Source organism: Montipora foliosa, chromosome 8 (genome assembly GCF_036669935.1).
Source record: "Montipora foliosa isolate CH-2021 chromosome 8, ASM3666993v2, whole genome shotgun sequence".
In the NCBI taxonomy this organism is placed as follows: domain Eukaryota; kingdom Metazoa; phylum Cnidaria; class Anthozoa; order Scleractinia; family Acroporidae; genus Montipora; species Montipora foliosa.
In genome coordinates this window covers 1746876-1764375 of record NC_090876.1, presented here as the reverse complement: position 1 = coordinate 1764375, position 17500 = coordinate 1746876, and the positions used below count along the sequence as shown (strand labels likewise).

Below are 17500 nucleotides of genomic sequence, written 5' to 3'. Positions count from 1 at the left end.
AGAAAGAAAAAACATCAGCACAGAAAACTTTGTACCAAAAATCAGCCCAAGTAAATAATACTTGGAGCCTGTTAATCTGGATAGTGTTGACCAATGCCTATATCTGCCCACGCTTCCTTGACCCAATTTTGTTCCAAGAGCCTTTGTTACCCTTGCTCAGCAGAACGGGCGCAAAAGGCTCTGGAATAATCCAAAACCGGAACCAGGACACTCTGGAAATTTGTGTCCTTCTGACTGGTTTCGGGAAGTCGTTAGTTTAGCAAACGATACAGCACCTATTTGATTACTTTCATTCCAAACTGGAAATACCATTTTTCAACAGTCTATCAAATATGGCATTTTTGGATTCGGCCAGAGTCTCTCTTTCCTCACTGCTGATCAAGGAAATGATGGCTTTGGGGACAAAATTGTCCTTGACTTGGCAAGTACTTGAAGTGTCATTGACCCTTTCACTCCTAAACCAGCCTAAACCGGCCATACTTAGTATTTTACTCTGTCTAATGCCAGACAATTTTACTTGTCAATGGGGAACCCCTAGGAATCAATGGGTTAATCACTCACCGAAAAACTATGTTCCTATTAACACATTGACTTCTAGGGGCTCCCCATTGACGAGTAAAATCGTCTGGCGTCAGAGTAAAATACGAAGTATGGCCAGTTTAGGGATGAATGTGAGTGATTATCCCATTGACTCCTAGGGGCTCTCCATTGACAAGTAAAATCATCTAGCGTATGGCTGATTTAGGCCAGGGTTAACCCTTTCACCCCTAAACAGGCCATACTTACTATTTTACTCTGTCTAATGCCAGACAATTTTACTCGTCAATGGGGAACCCCCAGGAGTCTACTCCCACGATATCTTCCAACAGAATGAAATAATGAAGGATGATTTTTTTTAATGAGTACTGGTGGCTATGTTGTAGGTCATTTTGGTTCAACCTAGATAGAGATGTTTGTAAATGTAAATGTGCGCTTAGTTGACCGCTCCCTACAAGGGCTTTTCAAGATCAACCGGCTCAACGGGATCGGACTGAATGCATGTGAAGGTGCCCATGGCTCCCGCCATATGATCCATTTGTGATCTCACGGAGCACTGCAAACCCAGCCAGACTGGGAGTCGATTTTGAGGAGGGAGGAAAACCGGAGTACCCGGAGAAAAACCCTCAGAGTCAGATTGAGATTGACTGAAACTCAGCCCACATACAACCCATGGCCAGAATTGAACCTGGGTCACAGAGGTGGAAGGCACGGTTGATGACCACTAAACGACCCTGATTCCACCTAGGTGAATTTGGGGCAGGTACAAAACACAGGTCACAGATCATTGTTTTACCAAATGAATACAGATGTATCCTAAACATTCATTAAAGCTAACCTTAAGCCTAATTAGGCCTTAACCCTTTAATGCCCAACAGTGACTTATAGATTTTACTCTGTCTAACGCCAGATGATTTTACTCGTCAAAGGGAGACCCCTTGGGCACTAAAGGGTTAAAAAACTATCTCCTTTAACAAAAGTTTTTAGGCCTAATGTTAGCATTTGGAAGCCTCAATCCTACATGTAGTTTAATGTAGTTTCAATGGGTTTAAGGTCTATGGTTGTTTCAGTATCGGAAAAATAACCGCACTGTAACATTGTTTGTTTTTGGTTGAATTACCTGGTTGTTGTTCCATAATATTCAAGGCCTCAATTGCAGCCGATGCTAACATGGGGGGTAGAGACGCTGAAAAACAGTAGCCAGCCCCTGAAATTCTCTATAAAAAGCAGCAAAAAAGCCATGAAAAACATAAGTTACTCGTACTTTAATACTCCTACTTTCCCCTTGACTCATAAGAGGAGAACAAGAAGACAATGACAACGTCATTTCACAAGGGACCTGTATTTACACCTTAACATATTACTATTTCCTTATATTTTCCTTGGACGTGGAATACATCACAATTCATTTTTGTGAGGAAAAAAGAAATAAGGGAGAAAACCCTTGCAGCAGGGCCACAATCTAATAAAAAGTCAGCCCAAGCACCACAACAACCAAGTTTGCCACACTGTTGCAAGGCAAGCACCCTCACCGCACCCCACCCCTGTTGCAGGCTTGTTGAACCTTAAAATGTGCACCAAAAATCAAATGTTTTTTGCCTACAATATTAATCTCCTCATCAAAAGCAAACATGCTTTACCATTCTTACCCCACAATTTCCCTTTCTGTCTGCCAGGCAAGGGGTGCAAAGTTATCAAAACTAGCCGTAACTTAGACCCACGACCATAGAGTGCGAGGAATGGGTCTATTCTTGATTTTACGTCACAAACTGCTTTGCAATGCAAAATTTCTTTGAAAACAGGAATGCAAAGCAGTTGTGATGTAAAATCAAGAATAGACCAAGGCCTCTCACATCATGGTCGTGGGTCCAAATTAATGCTACTTTTTCCAAGTTTATGTGCCTTGCACCGCAATGAAAAAGCAAAATTCTGGGTGACAATGGTGATATGCGCTTGCTTTGGATGGGGAGATTTATATTTAATTAAAGTTTAGGTGCTCCTTAAATGGGCAGTGTCACGTTATTTTAGTCAAAATTCAAAACGCTAAAGGCGGTCTTTGCATTAATGAAGACCAAAGAGTAATGATGTAGTTTGTTGCCAATGGCCATTGAATTGCACTGAAGCTATTCGTTGTTGTTTGCACCCAAGGATGGAGGGGATGAAAGTGGATTGAAACTTGAAAAAATTGTCCAGTTTTTTCAAGGTTAGAGACATTGACCTCTGAAAGTCGCCAAAAGTTAATATGAATAGCTCTTTATGCCATATTATATTCCATATCATTTCAGTGAGTTGTCAGGAATGTTATACGTGCGAGCTAGAGTACTAATTTAGATTTTTGCCCAATTTTGACTTTAAAAAGGTAAATTTAGCATGACGGTGCCCCTTTAAGACATCGATACTTTTCATGAAAGTGCAGTCAAGTAGATCCAAAACTCATGGGTAGCCATTTCATGAAATCTGATTTTAACAAGGCATAAAAAAGGAAAATCCTTCTTGGAGTTGTACACGTAGAACAGACTATTACTAACATAAAAAAATTAAATAATGTACTGTACCTGATGATCAACAACAAATGTTGTTCCACAACAGAACCCACCAATAGTAGCTAGTGAGTTCTCCATAGAAACGGATATCAAGTCAACTTCTTCGATCTACGATAATGAAAACAGAAAACTCCAGTCCAATACTCTAAAAATTTACAGGCAAATGACAAAGACATTTATTACAGTAACTAGTTAATGATGGTAAACTTACAGGTACACTAAAATGTTCAGTGAGTCCTCTTCCAGTGCATCCAAGAACTCCAAATGATGCACTCTCGTCAATGAAAATTCTCACTTTGTATTTGTACTTGAGTTCAATCTGCAAAGAGCAGTGTCATCATGGACATTAATGAAGGAGATAGAGCTTTTGACTGCTTAACCCACAGACACCTCAAATGCCCTAGGATGCACCCAGTTGACGAGTAAAATCGACTGGAGTTAGACAGAGTAAAAATTAATCTGTCTCACTCCCATGAGTCAATTGGTTAAGTAAATTACACAAAACTCCTTACAATCATCATCACTAATGATGATGATTGTGATAGTTATAAATAAATTATCAAAAGCGCGGTTTTCAATTGTGTTGAAAGTAATTTAGCGAATTGCTTTGGTTTTGCATTACTTCACTAAGTGATTGGTTCAAAGTTCTCGCACCATTATTTCAGCCAATCAGAAAGTGAAACCAAAACCAATCGTGCGTTGCCCGTGCACATTTCCCCACCCTTTGTGTCGGCTACATGTAATTACTTTGAGTTTTGATTGGTTTACTGGATAGTCTCCATCCTTTTTGATTGGCCAAAGTAATTACTTTGGTTTTATGACACTCGATTGAAACTTGCTCAATCATCATCGTCACTGCTCAGGCTCATTGTCACCCAGGGGTTTCAATAAGAATTTTACATGTAGAAGGCAGCAAAACCTCAGGAGTAGGCAGAGAATGGAGAACATGTGCCCAAGGCGCGCTTTCCGGGGACCGAAGCATGAGTTGTAGGGGGTCCGGGAAAATTGTGAAATTTGGGTCTCTTAGATTGCATTTCTTGCATTCGCAAGCATGAATTAGTGTATTTGAACACACCACTAATATCATTAAATTTTAAGGCTCCTTTGCATTCTGTGCAGCTGCATGCAGTGTACTTCACCTGTCTTGACTGAAAAGGCCTTTTGTGGATGTCGTCTTGTCACACTTCAAATGTAGTTAACAAATCACCCTGCTTACATGTACCTCAACTAATGGACTGCTGCCTCAAAAATGTGTGTGCTGGATCCTTGATCACCGCCTTTGACATGGACAGGGAAACAGAAATCGCTGCGGAAAGTACTCAGAATTTAGGCGCCTCTTTTGTTTTTCATGAATCTAAGGCTTGTGTTCTGTTCAATCATGTTATATGTAAAATTTGGGGTAATTTTCAAGGAAAAGTTCATGTGCAATAGGCAGCGAATTTTGCCAGCTGCTGGCTCTTATTGAAAATCCTGGTCACCATTGTCATTGTCGTTATTGTCAATACCACCACCAGACCTCATCCTCCTTATCATCATCATCACCACTACCATGATCATCATTATTTAATTCAGAATAGCAAGCCACCACATACAGCCAACTCCTGCCAGCACATCTCTTAATGAATGTGAACCCACAGACATCTACTCACCAGCTTTGGAAGTGGTGCAATGTCACCATAGTTGACGTAAATTCCTTCTACAACCAAAAATCTGCGGGTCACACTTGCTTTCTTGGGATTCTATAACAACAATTTACTGAAAGATAAGTGTTGTGGTTCAAAATGTTTTATGGTCCAACTTGTTTTCAACCAGTTGATTTTCATATCTTTCAGATGATGACATTGACTAGTATTACACAAAGAAAAATCAAAATTGAACTGGTTTGAATTTTTTCTAAACCAAGAAAACATTTGAACCATAATAAAAGCATAAAAGCTCAATGTACATGTAACCAAGTCCATGGAAATAATGTTTAAGAACAACAAAGCAAAGCCACTGAAAAAAAGGCACAGTGAAGGATGTCAAGAAAACATCCTGAGAATAGGGGTAGACATAGTGTTGCAACCGTTTGCTGTACATCTTCAATAATTCATTAACTTCAGACTGTACTCCCTCTTACACATGAGTCAAGCTTGCTGGGTCTATTCTCTGCTGTGAGTAGTATAATAATTATTTCTTGGTTCTCAGGCTTCTGGATTTGATTTGAGTTGCTTTTAAACCTCTCAGCCCTGTTGTTGGCGCTTGAAGACAAGATTCTACAGAATAACATTATGAAAATAGTAGCAAGGCTCTCTCTTAGGAGGGAAAGCAATTATCGCTTAATGATGATAACAACAGAGCGATAATACCGGTAAGTTGTTTATGATGCTGACAACAAAGATTATAGCAATGCACATACATGTATGTAGTGATAACGTAATGGCTATCCTAGTTCCTATTACTATGAAAAGAGCAAGCCCCAAACATTGGTATTTGGATGTTCACCTTTTCATCTTTTTCCTTCTGTTCGAGCAAAAGTCTCTCCAGATCATCCATGTCATTGTGTTCAAACCACATGATGCGACTTCTGGAAGCCACCAGGCCTTTCTGGATTGCAAATGACACTCCCTTATCACTAATCAAGAGACAAATTAAAATCACAAAGTTTTAAATCACATACTAGAAAAGATTTGATTGAAGGACTCAATGTGACAATGTCTTACATGTAAGTGACGAGATGTATTTTCGGCCGATTTTTAGTTTCGCTCAAAACAAGCCAAAATTTTTCAAGTTGCCTTAAAGTACATTACTTGTTAAGTAATACAAATCAAAACTACATCCTGAAGCTATAGGGTTTCAACCCAAGGGATTGTCACAATTTACTGTCATTAATCAAAGAGTCAGACCCCACCCCTTTTACGTTCTCACTTTATATTTCACCCTAAAAAAATACAAGCTCCTTTTGCCTTCTAAAAGTAAATTAAAGCAATGGTGGCCATTCCTTCTGTGATTGCATTGTATCAAAAAAAATTGATTCAGCTACAAGGATACACAATACACAGTAGTCTAATATAGCTACAGGCTTTAATATAAAAATAGCTATTCAAATATGTGACCCTTCACGCGAAAAGGGGGCTTATGAAAATTTCACGCTGATGCCGATTTCACGGCAGACAACCGTGAAATTATATCAAGCAAGCTGAAATTCCGTGAAATTCCTTTAAAACAGAGTGAACTCGGCGTGAAAATTTATCATACCACCGTGAACTAGTTCACGCCGGGTAGTGAAATAATTCACGCCGTGAAATAATTCACGGCGTGAAAAAATTCACGGCGTGAAATAATTCACGCCGTGGAAAAAAAAATCCTCAAAATTAATTAATTTCATTATCAATACGTTGGTTTTGAGTTTCTGGCAGATTTCGAGTGTGAAAGAACCATTGACGTGAACCTTTTGATGCTCATTAATTTTTGTCTACTAAAAGGTTGACTTAAACTCAACTGAAGAAACATGCATGCCGGCGAATGGATTTTGCGAGCATGTGAGTACTGAGCATTTTCCGGCAAGGACGAGCAGTGATCCAAACATCTTTTCGAGATCACCCAGCAGAAAATGAATTATGAGCATTAATCTTTGGGGCAAATTGGAAAATCACAGCAACTCGCGTTATAGTATGTTTTTAAAAGTGCGCCAAATGGTGCGACTAACCGCTCAAAGTACAATCAAAATCCAAACGTGGTATCAGAGTAATGTAACTAAAGAACCACTCCGAATTTCAGGGCTGTGCGATATTCCAAACTCAAGTTATTCGTCAAAATTATAATGTATGGAGACGCTCTCTGCTAAACTGTAGACACTTCTCGTCACCTCTTGTCGGTTTTCACTGTCACACCATCATCAACACCACTCAACAATAATAAAGTCAAGAATAAACGAGGTAAAAGAAGATGAATATTTAAAGAGTCTCGCAAAGGTTCAGGCCTGTGCGATGTTTCGTGCGGGAGATATTCGAAGAAATGTTTTACTCCAAATCAAATTTATAAGGCTTTGAATGGATACGCGCAATTAGGGCGGCCGGAAGCTAACAAAAACATATGTCATCGAGTTTTGCCATAAAAAGCCGGTAGCCATCTTCTGAAGTCTCATAAACATCAATGTGAGTACTTGTCCTCATGCAAGGACTGTTCAGATTGCAAAATCTCAGCGGATAAATCACTTTTTTAACCTACGTGACAGCATTCTTGGCCGCAATTTTAATAACATCAAACTTGTCATGCACTGTACAGTAACCAGAGACAACTAACTTTCTCGTGTTACTTTTAAACCGAATAAGCTTGAGCAAAAATCAAGGATGCAGGCCGACGGGGGCAAAAATGTTCCCATAAATTAGCGAGGCCGGTTAAAACCGCAGAAGGGATTTAAGATCCACATCGGGGATGTCAATTTCATTGCGTATTTTTGACCAAACCGTTGATTACATGCAGAATTGGGGAGCATTCCTCGTATGGTGTCTAGTGCGCTTTTGGATGCTTCCCTCTCCTCCTACACAATTTTTTTGATTGTTTATACTACAGATGAAACTGTAAAAAATAAACTGTTTTGCTCGGTAGCGTAATTCGTGTTAGTCGTCATTTTCATCCAAATTATAAATCGTCGTGCCATCAACAAAGCAAAACAATCGTACCAACTTCGATTTCGCCGAAAATAACGAAACGGCGCCCCGTAAAAACTTAAACCTTTGCACACAAGAGAAGAAATAAATACCATTATTCGATTTCCGACGCATTGTTTATCTTGTTTAATTCCAAAACCAGGACAAGAAATTTTCCTGTTATTCTTTTAATGGCGTAGCAACAATTTCACGGCGTGAACTCATTATTTTCACGGTCTTCGATTTCACGCCGTGAACTTTTTCACTCAGCATAGTGAACTTTTTCACTCAGCATAGTGAAAAGAATTGGAGCAATAGTGAACTTACCGTGAAATTTCAATTTCACGGAGTGAAATAGTAAATTCACGAGCCGTGACCGTGAAATTTATTTCACGGTTCACCATGAAATCCATAAGCCCCCTTTTCGCGTGAAAGGTCACATATTACGTGTAGTTGCCACCTACACAAAAATGACATCCCCTCGTTTAGAATACGCAGGAATTGCACTGGCTATAGTAGAAAATCCATAGGAATAAAGAATGGCTTCTTCAGTTCTTGTGAACTTTGCCAGTCTCTCTTCTAATTCCAAATGGACATCTGAAATGGGACAAAACAAAAATCAGCTTTCTTTGAATAATAATTAACAATAATTATTATTCACAGAAGTGGAGGTGAATAGCGGTGGATATTTACCTCACTGCTTCGTGGCTCGGTAAATATCCACCACTTTCACAGACACTGAGGTGAATAATTATTGTAGAATATACCACACAGGTTGAATAAAAAACGAACCAAAAAAAACTTTATTTTTGTAAAATACAGTGGAGAATTTCACATCTCGCGTGCCGGGTACTTGGAGGTGAATTGTTAACAATTATTCGCGAAGTGATGACAAAGTGATTATCGGTGAATATTCACCGAGACAAAGGCGAGGTGAATATTCACCGATAATCACTGAGCCTGAGGCGAATAATTGTTTTAGTATAAATACACAGGTGATTATTTCAAAAAAGAGAAAAAAAAAAAATTTCAACACGAAATCATCTTCACTTACAGTGGCAAAACGACTACTGGCAGCCATTTTGTCTGTCAAGGTGATTATCCGCTGATAATCCGAGATAGCGAGCCAATGAGAGCGCGCGATTTTGTATAATCACCAGTGTGTTTAATAATCACCTCCGAGTTAGCCAATCAGCGCACGCCGAGAGTACTGTTCACCTGACTGTATGGTATATACTACTAATAATTATTATTCGCTTTCTCTTCTTTTGTTTTGGTTTCACAATTCATGATAAAGGTGAAGTACTGTCCGCCAGGAACCTACAGTATAAAATAACTCCGATACTGGGTCTCTGAAATGACATTTTCACAGATTAAGCTATCTTTAGAAGAGTTCTCAACCCATTGACCCCAGAGAGTGAAACTAAACAGAATTTACTCTGTCTAACGCCAGACAATTTTACTTGTCAACTGAGGGCCTCCTGTGGCACCTAAAGGTGTGAATGGGTTTACTTAAATAATATTTGGTTTGTACAAGTGATCATTCTCAACCCCACGGGTAATAATATCTCTTGCAAGACTTGTGAATAGCTGGAAAGGTCTTGTTTCATGGGGACATCAATCAAAAATCAAATAACTTGGTCTGTAAAAACACTGTTCCACAAATACAATGAAGATGTATGCTCCCAGTCATGGGCTTGTGGGTCTGCTTCTTATCAAGGGTTTTTTGGATTCCTTCCTGCATCCGCTCCCATTGACGAGTAATATCGTCTGGTGTTAGACAGAGTAAAATCTGCAAGTCTCACTCTCAGGGACTGATTAGAAACGGTTATATTAATAACTGTACAGCAATAATTTTATCATTAATTTATAAGGTTATTATCAGATCAAGTGCTCTGCTTATTAGAGACAAAACTGTTACAATGACAGTGGAAGTCAAGCCAAAGTAATGGAATTTGGAGAACCTGGAAAGGTTAAAAAAGACCTCAGAGTAGAGAACAACCAATTCAACCCAGATATGGAATTGACACTAAGAATTATTGATCCCTAGCCACACTAGTTAGTATCACCATCATGTCTGTACACCCTATCACCACTTGGAGATAACAGTCTCAATTCCAGTTTGTGGTCAGTGCAAGAATTAAGCCAGGAGCATCCACATGCAACTCCAGTGCCTCTAAGCTGATATTAAAGGGGCTATGTCATACAAAATGTTGTACCTTCATGACATTCAAAACGCCCAAAGAGTAGAATAAAACATTCCAATAACCACTTAAAACTGTTAAACAAGATAAAAGAAATACAGCAAAAGGAAAGAGCTGCATGGATGGAGACAAATTGACAAGATTGCAACAGATTGCATTTCGGTAATCTTGAGAAAAGTCAGGCCAATGTTTTTCCATTTTTGCTCAAAATCATCTTGTAATTAAAGGAATTCCACATTACCATTTTTGACTTTTAAATTTGTGATTAACTAATTGAATTCCCTGAAACACTATGAAATAACGAGGCATACATGTAGTCCTTTCAGTAGACAATGCTGCCTCCTATAACCAGCCTTGAAAGATTCACCTATTCTTACCTATTGTTCCATAGAAACCACGAGGTCCACAAGATCCAACACCATAGCGATGAAGACTTTTGATGGCTGTATCCTTGAAAGCAAAGTATAGCAGAGTCACAGTACTTGTAATTTGTCATTTACATGTACATTCACAACAATTTTCATTCAACACTAAAGTTGTATAAAGGAAAAATTACCTCAATTTTGTCATTTCCAACAAAGCCAAGAAAGTTAAATGTTGCAAAATTCAGGCATTCCTTGTCATCTACTTTCAAGGTATGTCCTGGCTTCCTGTTGGCGAAAAAGGCAATATATAAATATAAGCATACAAAGGCGCCTCTGGCTGCCGCTATACAGTCCATGTTTGATGTCGGAGCACAGCACCACAGCTAGATGTCAATTAGCTGTGAGTCGTTTTTGATGAGGGAGGAAAACCGGAGTACCCGGAGAAAAACCCTCGAGTCAGGTTGAGATCGACTGAAACTCAGCCCACATGCTGGCCGAGGCCAGAATTGAACCCCGGCTCGCAGTGGTGGGAGGCCCGATAGATAACCACTAAGCCCACCCTGACTCCCATCTATATTATTACAGTCATGTAGCAAAGTGATTGAACTATGGGTGCCTAGGTACAATAATAATCACTTTATTGAAGTCTCAAGGTTATTTAGCTGAGCCAAGTGCTCTACTATTCATCTGAAATGAGAACATATCAAATCAAAGGTTGGTTTTTTGAGGAGAGGGGAAAAGCGGAGTACCCAGGGAAAAACCTCTCAGAGCAGAGTAGAAAACCAACAAACTCATATGGTGTCGAATCGGATAATAGATCCCCAGCCCGGCCCAGATAATCCGGGAGACTCCAGATTTTTGACTGTGTCTGCCGGTCTCAAGATTAGGGTCTGAAATCTCCCAATCAATTGCTGAAGTTTGTCATTTCTAGTGAGAATCGACTTTCACAACAATAAAATTTAGTTATTTTAACATTGATAATAACAAAATTCAAATGTTGCATAATTTAAGCAATAATATGATTGGTCTGAAACATACAATGTACCAATCAAATCAAAATAATGTTGGAATGCCAATGACATCTTTTTTGGACGTTTTTTGACTTTTTGCCTAGGTTGCGTGAGGTCTTATGTACTTGTGTCAAATCGTGGAGATTGAAGATGTTGATTTTTTTAATTCGGTTCAGAGGGAGTTTTAAGGACTTTTAACTTTTGGTTTCCAACTTGTAAAGACAAATATAGCAGAAAAAATTGTAAAGATTGTGATTTAATTAAACATCATATGTCGAACGGAGTCAACACATATTTTTTTTCGTGTGAAAGACGTAATATGACGTCACCAAAAATGATGTCACAAGCGTTATGACGTCATCTATCATCCCATCCCAATCAATTCTCAATATTTGAAGACCTTGGGGGTTAACAGCCCAGCAAGAATCCAGAATTTATTAAAATATTTTAAATTTACTTCACTGCTACAAAAACATACCCTTCAACCACTTTTGGTGTAATTGCATCTAAATCATAAGTTGGTGTTGTGGGAACCAACGGCTCTGGTTGCCATTCTTCAATCAACTCTTCTTCTTCCTGAAGCAAATGACAATTTGAAACTAAAACAGCTTGCCTAATTATTATGTCTTTAGTTTTTCACACTTTGAAGTCTACATGTACATGGTGCTGGTGCCAGCCAAGTTCATGCACTAGCTATTTTCTTGCAATAGCACAGAAATACATGTTGTAGTCTCTGATCGTCTGAGAAAAAAATTAAATTGTTTGAGCTACTGCTTGTTTGAGAGGTTTGCAAAATTTCAGGAAAATTCACCAGAGGAAACAAGAAACAATCTATTGATCAATATCTTTACATGTAGGCCCCATTCAGACTAAGTGCCAATTCTGCGGCACCGTGCCCGGGCGCAAAAATGGACATTGTTCAGACACCCCACTTTCCTGGAATGAGTAATACAGTATGCTCACACTCATGCAGAAAGGTTGGTGCCCAACACCTCATTTGTAGTTTGAAACATGTGTTCCCCATGAGTGCACACAATTCATGTGTGCTCAAAATTATATGTAATATATGTGTACCAGCCTGCTATCTTTTTGTGATTGTTATCTTCTATAAAAGCTCAATTTATGGCACTATTAGAGTGACTGAATCGCATGGAAGCATGGGGAAAAGTGTGGAAACTGACAAAAGCATGTCCAGATAAGTTATCGTTCCTGAGAATAGTGCTTAAGTACAGTACATGCACTATCCTTGGAGCTAGCACTTGCCTGTGCCTGGCCATGGTGCTCAAGTTTTTGCTCAGGCACCAACAAAATGTTATGTTCAGACAAGTGCCCTCTCCTAAGAACCGGACACGGACACCTAGATTGGATGTGGCGTTAGTTGTTTTCACAATGCTGTTTTCAGGGGAATGGTGACGTTCCCTCTCTATCCAGGAAAATCCCGGTCAACCCAGGAAATTTGGTAAAATAAGTAACAGAGGACTTCGTATTTTACCAACTCACTCTAAAAACGGTTACAATACAACAGAAACCCATAAGGGTTGAAACGTGTAACGCGCGTTTACAGCTTCCGAATATTCAGTGCGAACTGATTGGTTGAATGTTTCAGTGCTATTTGGAAACCCTTCGCTCTTGTTGTTCCAAATATGGTACTTAGCAAATTGAATATTCAGAAGCTTGTTTCCCAGAACACAAGGGGCCGTTATACGTTTCAACCCTTATGGGTTTCTGATATAACTGGATTAACTTTAAAGCCTACGAACCCCAGGAAACATTTGTAGGAAAAGGTTGGCCAATGAAGGTACATGTCCAACTACCCAGCTGATGATTTTTCAAATGTTGGCTTTATAAATTAGCCAACCTTTGAGGTCTGGTTGAGTTTAAGACAATGAAAAGGTCTCTTTCAGCCAATTCTTCGAACTGACATGCTGCTAGCACTTGATGACAACCCTGTGACCCCCAGCATGTTGCTAAAAGCTTCACATGAAATGACCCCAAGAAAGCTTCACTAAACAGGAAGAGCTGCTGGAAATATCAATTAAATAACCCAAATGTTTATGAAAGTTCATTTTTACATAATTATGCTGTAACAATATTATTATTATTATTCCAAGAGTGTGCATTGTATTTGAGATGGTTAATAGCCAACGAGGTGCGTAGTGCTGAGTTGCTTATAACCAATCTCATATCCAACAAGAATGAATGGAAGAAATACTTATCATTGTTTTATTAAATTTTCATTTAATTCTGAATGCTTGGATGCCTTGAAAGTAAAGCTCATCAGTTTCCAGCTTGGAAATACTTGTTTGTTTGTTATTTATTTGTTTGAGCAGGTTGACGTTTGTGGCAACTATTCAGCTGATCTGGACCTGCTATACCCACCCACCCATATACTCACAGAGGACAGCTACAACACCAAGAACTTCATCCCATACTCTTCTCGAATAGTGTGTGGGTTCTTTAACGTCCCACAGGGAACTAATGCACATGGAAGACATTTGTGAGACGGGCCTACAGTTAATAGTCCTTATCCGAGAAGACTTGAAAGTCTAACCATTTGCGGATGTAATTACAGAGGCAGCACTTTCTCCCCAGTTATTTAGACCATGAGTGTTGTTCCGGCCGGGGTCAAAGTCACAAGCTCCCGCATGGCAGCCAGGTGCTCAACCAACTGAGCCACCAGTGCGCGGTACACAATCACAATCAGTTTCCACATTAGGTCATACTGTAGATGAGCTGAAAACCGAGATTGAGTAAACCAATCAGAAAGCTAGAAACGCATTATTCGAGGTCGAATTGGAAAAATTTAATAATTATTGATAATTGTTACTTAAATTGCAGAATTTGCAGAATTTTCTTCTGTACTCCCAGAGAGCATTTATTTGGGAATATTCTTTTTACGACCATTTAAGATGGAGAGAATCCGAGGAAAAGTATTCCATGCATTGCATACCTAGTTCGGTATAGTGAATAAAGAATGTACGTTCATCAAACACTGACCTTCTCGGTGAGCTCGATTTTCTGCTCTCTGAATCGAAACGTTTTACTCGTGATCAGCCTTATTATCCAGATAACCAAGATGGCCTCAAAAAGGACATGATAGAAAGGAACCTAAAAATACGAATTAAAACATACAAACTTTGATTTCATTTGTCCACAAAAGTAAGCGCACCATAACATTAACATTTCAAATGGTTTCTCAGCTCGGGACAATTTTAACAAAGAAAGTTGCAAAGCTAGACACAGACCTTCGTATAGTACTCGAGAATCTCTATTCCTTTTGTTAGGTAAATCGAAAAATAAGAAAGCTGCAAATAATACGGAGATCCGGTGGAACCTTCGGTCGCACAATATTGTTCAACACGGGCCATTTTGGCTTTCGATGCACAGAAAGAGCAGGCCTGGACAACTCATTCGACACAGATTACCCAGTAGGCTTGTTCAATAGGCCCGCAAAACGTGCTCGAGTTCAAGATTTTCTTCTCCACAGCTTACAGACGCGTTCTCCCTCATGAGTGCATCATGAATAATCAGGGCAAAATGATGAGAAATTCAAAGGTCTGTGTGGAAGTTCAAAACGATGAAAAAGTATTCATGCAATTTTGGGGGTTTTTATTTTCCAAAACAGAAGATATGCGCTGAAAGGTGCGGCAGAGGAAAGGTAGAGAGAATGGCTATTGTAGAAAATATTTTATTAAGCAAAGTTTCTGTCATGCATTCACTGTAATTCAAAAGGCACAAAATTACAGAGAATGTATGGAGACAAAAAAGCAATATCAGTAACGGAATTACAAAGAAAAGATACCTAGTACAGTTCATCTCAGTTGTCAACTTGGACTTTTTTCTTTGGTTTATGAAGGCAAAAGTCTATAAAGTAGAGTCATGTAAGTCTATTTTGCTTTTAATTTCCTGCTATTGCCTGATTTCAAGCCGAGGGGGACAAGGTACAAGTCTGCAAATTATAGGATGAGCAACTATTGATTCACATAGTCAGAAAGTGCATGCACACCAAACGTTACAAAATCCCCAGTTTTGGTGTTAAATGAGACCCAATATTGAATTTAAGTGAAATACAGATATTTAAAAGCGTCAAAATTTACAAACAAAGGTATGGCCATGTGGATACTGTGTCCGGATGAACAAACATTTCTTTGAAAAATTTGCCGTATTTAAATGGCTGTATCTCAGTCAAAATTAGCCTGATTAACACCAAACTTGGGGATTTCTAAAACTTGTTATGCTCTTTCTCACTTTACAAATCCCATTATTTACAAATTCGTACCTAGTCCCCTTCGGCTCAAAATCAGGCGATGCCCTGATTACTCATGATGCACTCAAGAGCGTGAATTGGTCCATTGGACTTCTGAATGAAGGCTTGAGTTAATTTGATGGTCGTAATCCGCCTTGATTAGGTAGCTGTGCTACCTGCTGGTTGCACAGGATTATCACTGTGATATATCCAAAAAATAATCAAATTTTCATCTATTCCTTACTGCGTATCTCCGAAACCTTCGGTCAATGCCGGTTACCAGCCCACAAAACTTATTCTGCTCAACCCACTCAAATCTTTGTCTTTATTTGATTTGATCAGGAGCTCATCAGCCTCAGGTGTGAAACCATATGATAGACTTGCTGGCACGAAAAGTGGGATAGTTGATAACACTGGCACCAAACGGACAACCATAAAATCGACTAACTCTAACAAATACTATTTCGAATGAGTACTATTGAAAGAACTGAATCGATTAATTAATTACATTTATTTTCGTCTGCACGGCCGCATGCGACTAAATTCTGGAATTGCACTGGTTTCGCTTCACTTACATGAAGTAATCAGCTATCACAACAATTATTGAAAGGTTATACAGTAACCTTTTTTAACTGGGTGCTTAGACTCAAATATTGTTGACCAACGCCGTCTAAAATGGATGTTTAGGCTTAACACTAACTGTGACGCTGTTTACGACCAATAGTACTAACTTGAATTAGTATCACCCAACTAGTGGACTAATGCAAATGCTGCAGTTTTATTGGCTACGCTACTAGAGGACTATTAGTAATAGTCCCCGAGTAGCGAAAAGAGTGATGCTTTCTTTCGTTTTATTCCCAAATAAATATATTTTCAGCTTGCATTTGCTAACCTTTTTATTGTCTTTTCTGTCCGACTAGTTGGGTGATACTAAAACAATCGGACCCTTCGCCCTCAAGGGCCACGGGTCAATAGCCCATTCGGCTTCGCCTCATGGGCTATTGACCCGTAGCCCTTGCGGGCTACGGGTCTAATTGTTAAATAGTATTTTTGGGGTAGTCCGTTTGGTTTATAGTCAGGGGGTCTAAAACACATGTACAGGTCACATTCCACAGGTCACTCGTTGCAGGTCACACTTTTACCTTTTTGAAAGTAACTTAAAACCTTCAATTTGGCAAAGCCTGGGCCTAAGGTTGGTTTTTAGGCCTAGGTTTGGCCAAATTGAGGGTTTTGGTTCTAAAAGGTAAAACAGTGACCCACAACTAGTGACCTGTGGAATGTGATCTGTATTTTAGTCCCGTCGGTTTATAGTCCATCGGGGTAGCTAGTCCATGGACTGGGGGTCAGTGTTTTCAACGCTACCCAAGAAAAGTCGAAACCACTGTGCTCGCATATGCTCGCTGGTGCTAAGGAACGGCCACTTTTTCTCCAAGGTAGTTGATTATTAAACATAGAGTGCTTCACATGCGTGGAAAGTAAAGCTAACTTCCGTCCTTTAATAGTACCCAGTCTTTCTCCTCCAAATTTGCATGAAACTTCAGCTTGTACCTTCGCCGTCATGTCCTCAAAGTTAAAATTAACTAATGGGGATTGGGTTTGCTCCGATAAGAGGTAGTTTATCAAAAATACGATTTATTTGTCTTCCTTCTCCATATAATGACCTTAATTTGGCGTTTTCTAGGTGTGGAAATGTCAATTTTGCGCGGCGAACGTCTTGCAATAGATGCGGGAAAGGTGCGTTTGTTCTCTAAACACGTTGCTGTAGGAATTTATAATTAAGCTCATTCACGATTCGACAACTACATGTTAGTCAATAAGCCAGATTGTAAACTACCTGTAGTACTTAGCTAACTAGCAAAGTGCAATCAATTCTCGGAAAATTATCACGATTAATATTTTTTAAGGCCAGGTGTCGAATGTCGACCGAAAAGTCTAAAGTGGCGTGTTTTGTTCTGGTACATTCT

General features: G+C 39.3%; 2 protein-coding genes across 3 annotated transcripts in view; one reads left to right on the top strand and one right to left on the bottom strand.

Annotated features, from left to right (window-relative positions):
- LOC138012483 (serine palmitoyltransferase 1-like) overlaps window positions 1-14684 on the bottom strand; it is a 23152-nt gene extending 8468 nt beyond the window's left edge. The window contains exons 1-11 of the mRNA XM_068859267.1: window positions 14536-14684; window positions 14288-14398; window positions 11769-11866; window positions 10472-10565; window positions 10293-10365; window positions 8176-8308; window positions 5565-5694; window positions 4730-4819; window positions 3292-3399; window positions 3093-3188; window positions 1658-1754 (exon numbers count right to left, since the gene is read on the bottom strand). Of these exons, the coding sequence (XP_068715368.1) occupies window positions 1658-1754; window positions 3093-3188; window positions 3292-3399; window positions 4730-4819; window positions 5565-5694; window positions 8176-8308; window positions 10293-10365; window positions 10472-10565; window positions 11769-11866; window positions 14288-14398; window positions 14536-14658 (1153 nt within the window). The 5' untranslated portion in view covers window positions 14659-14684. The remainder of the gene's footprint in view (window positions 1-1657; window positions 1755-3092; window positions 3189-3291; window positions 3400-4729; window positions 4820-5564; window positions 5695-8175; window positions 8309-10292; window positions 10366-10471; window positions 10566-11768; window positions 11867-14287; window positions 14399-14535) is intronic.
- Window positions 14685-17062: 2378 nt separating this feature from the next.
- LOC138012696 (zinc finger Ran-binding domain-containing protein 2-like) overlaps window positions 17063-17500 on the top strand; it is a 12247-nt gene continuing 11809 nt past the window's right edge. For both annotated transcript variants that reach the window (XM_068859551.1, XM_068859550.1), the window contains exons 1-2: window positions 17063-17147; window positions 17218-17270. In XM_068859551.1, coding sequence (XP_068715652.1) covers window positions 17095-17147; window positions 17218-17270 — 106 coding nt within the window. In that variant the 5' untranslated portion in view covers window positions 17063-17094. The remainder of the gene's footprint in view (window positions 17148-17217; window positions 17271-17500) is intronic.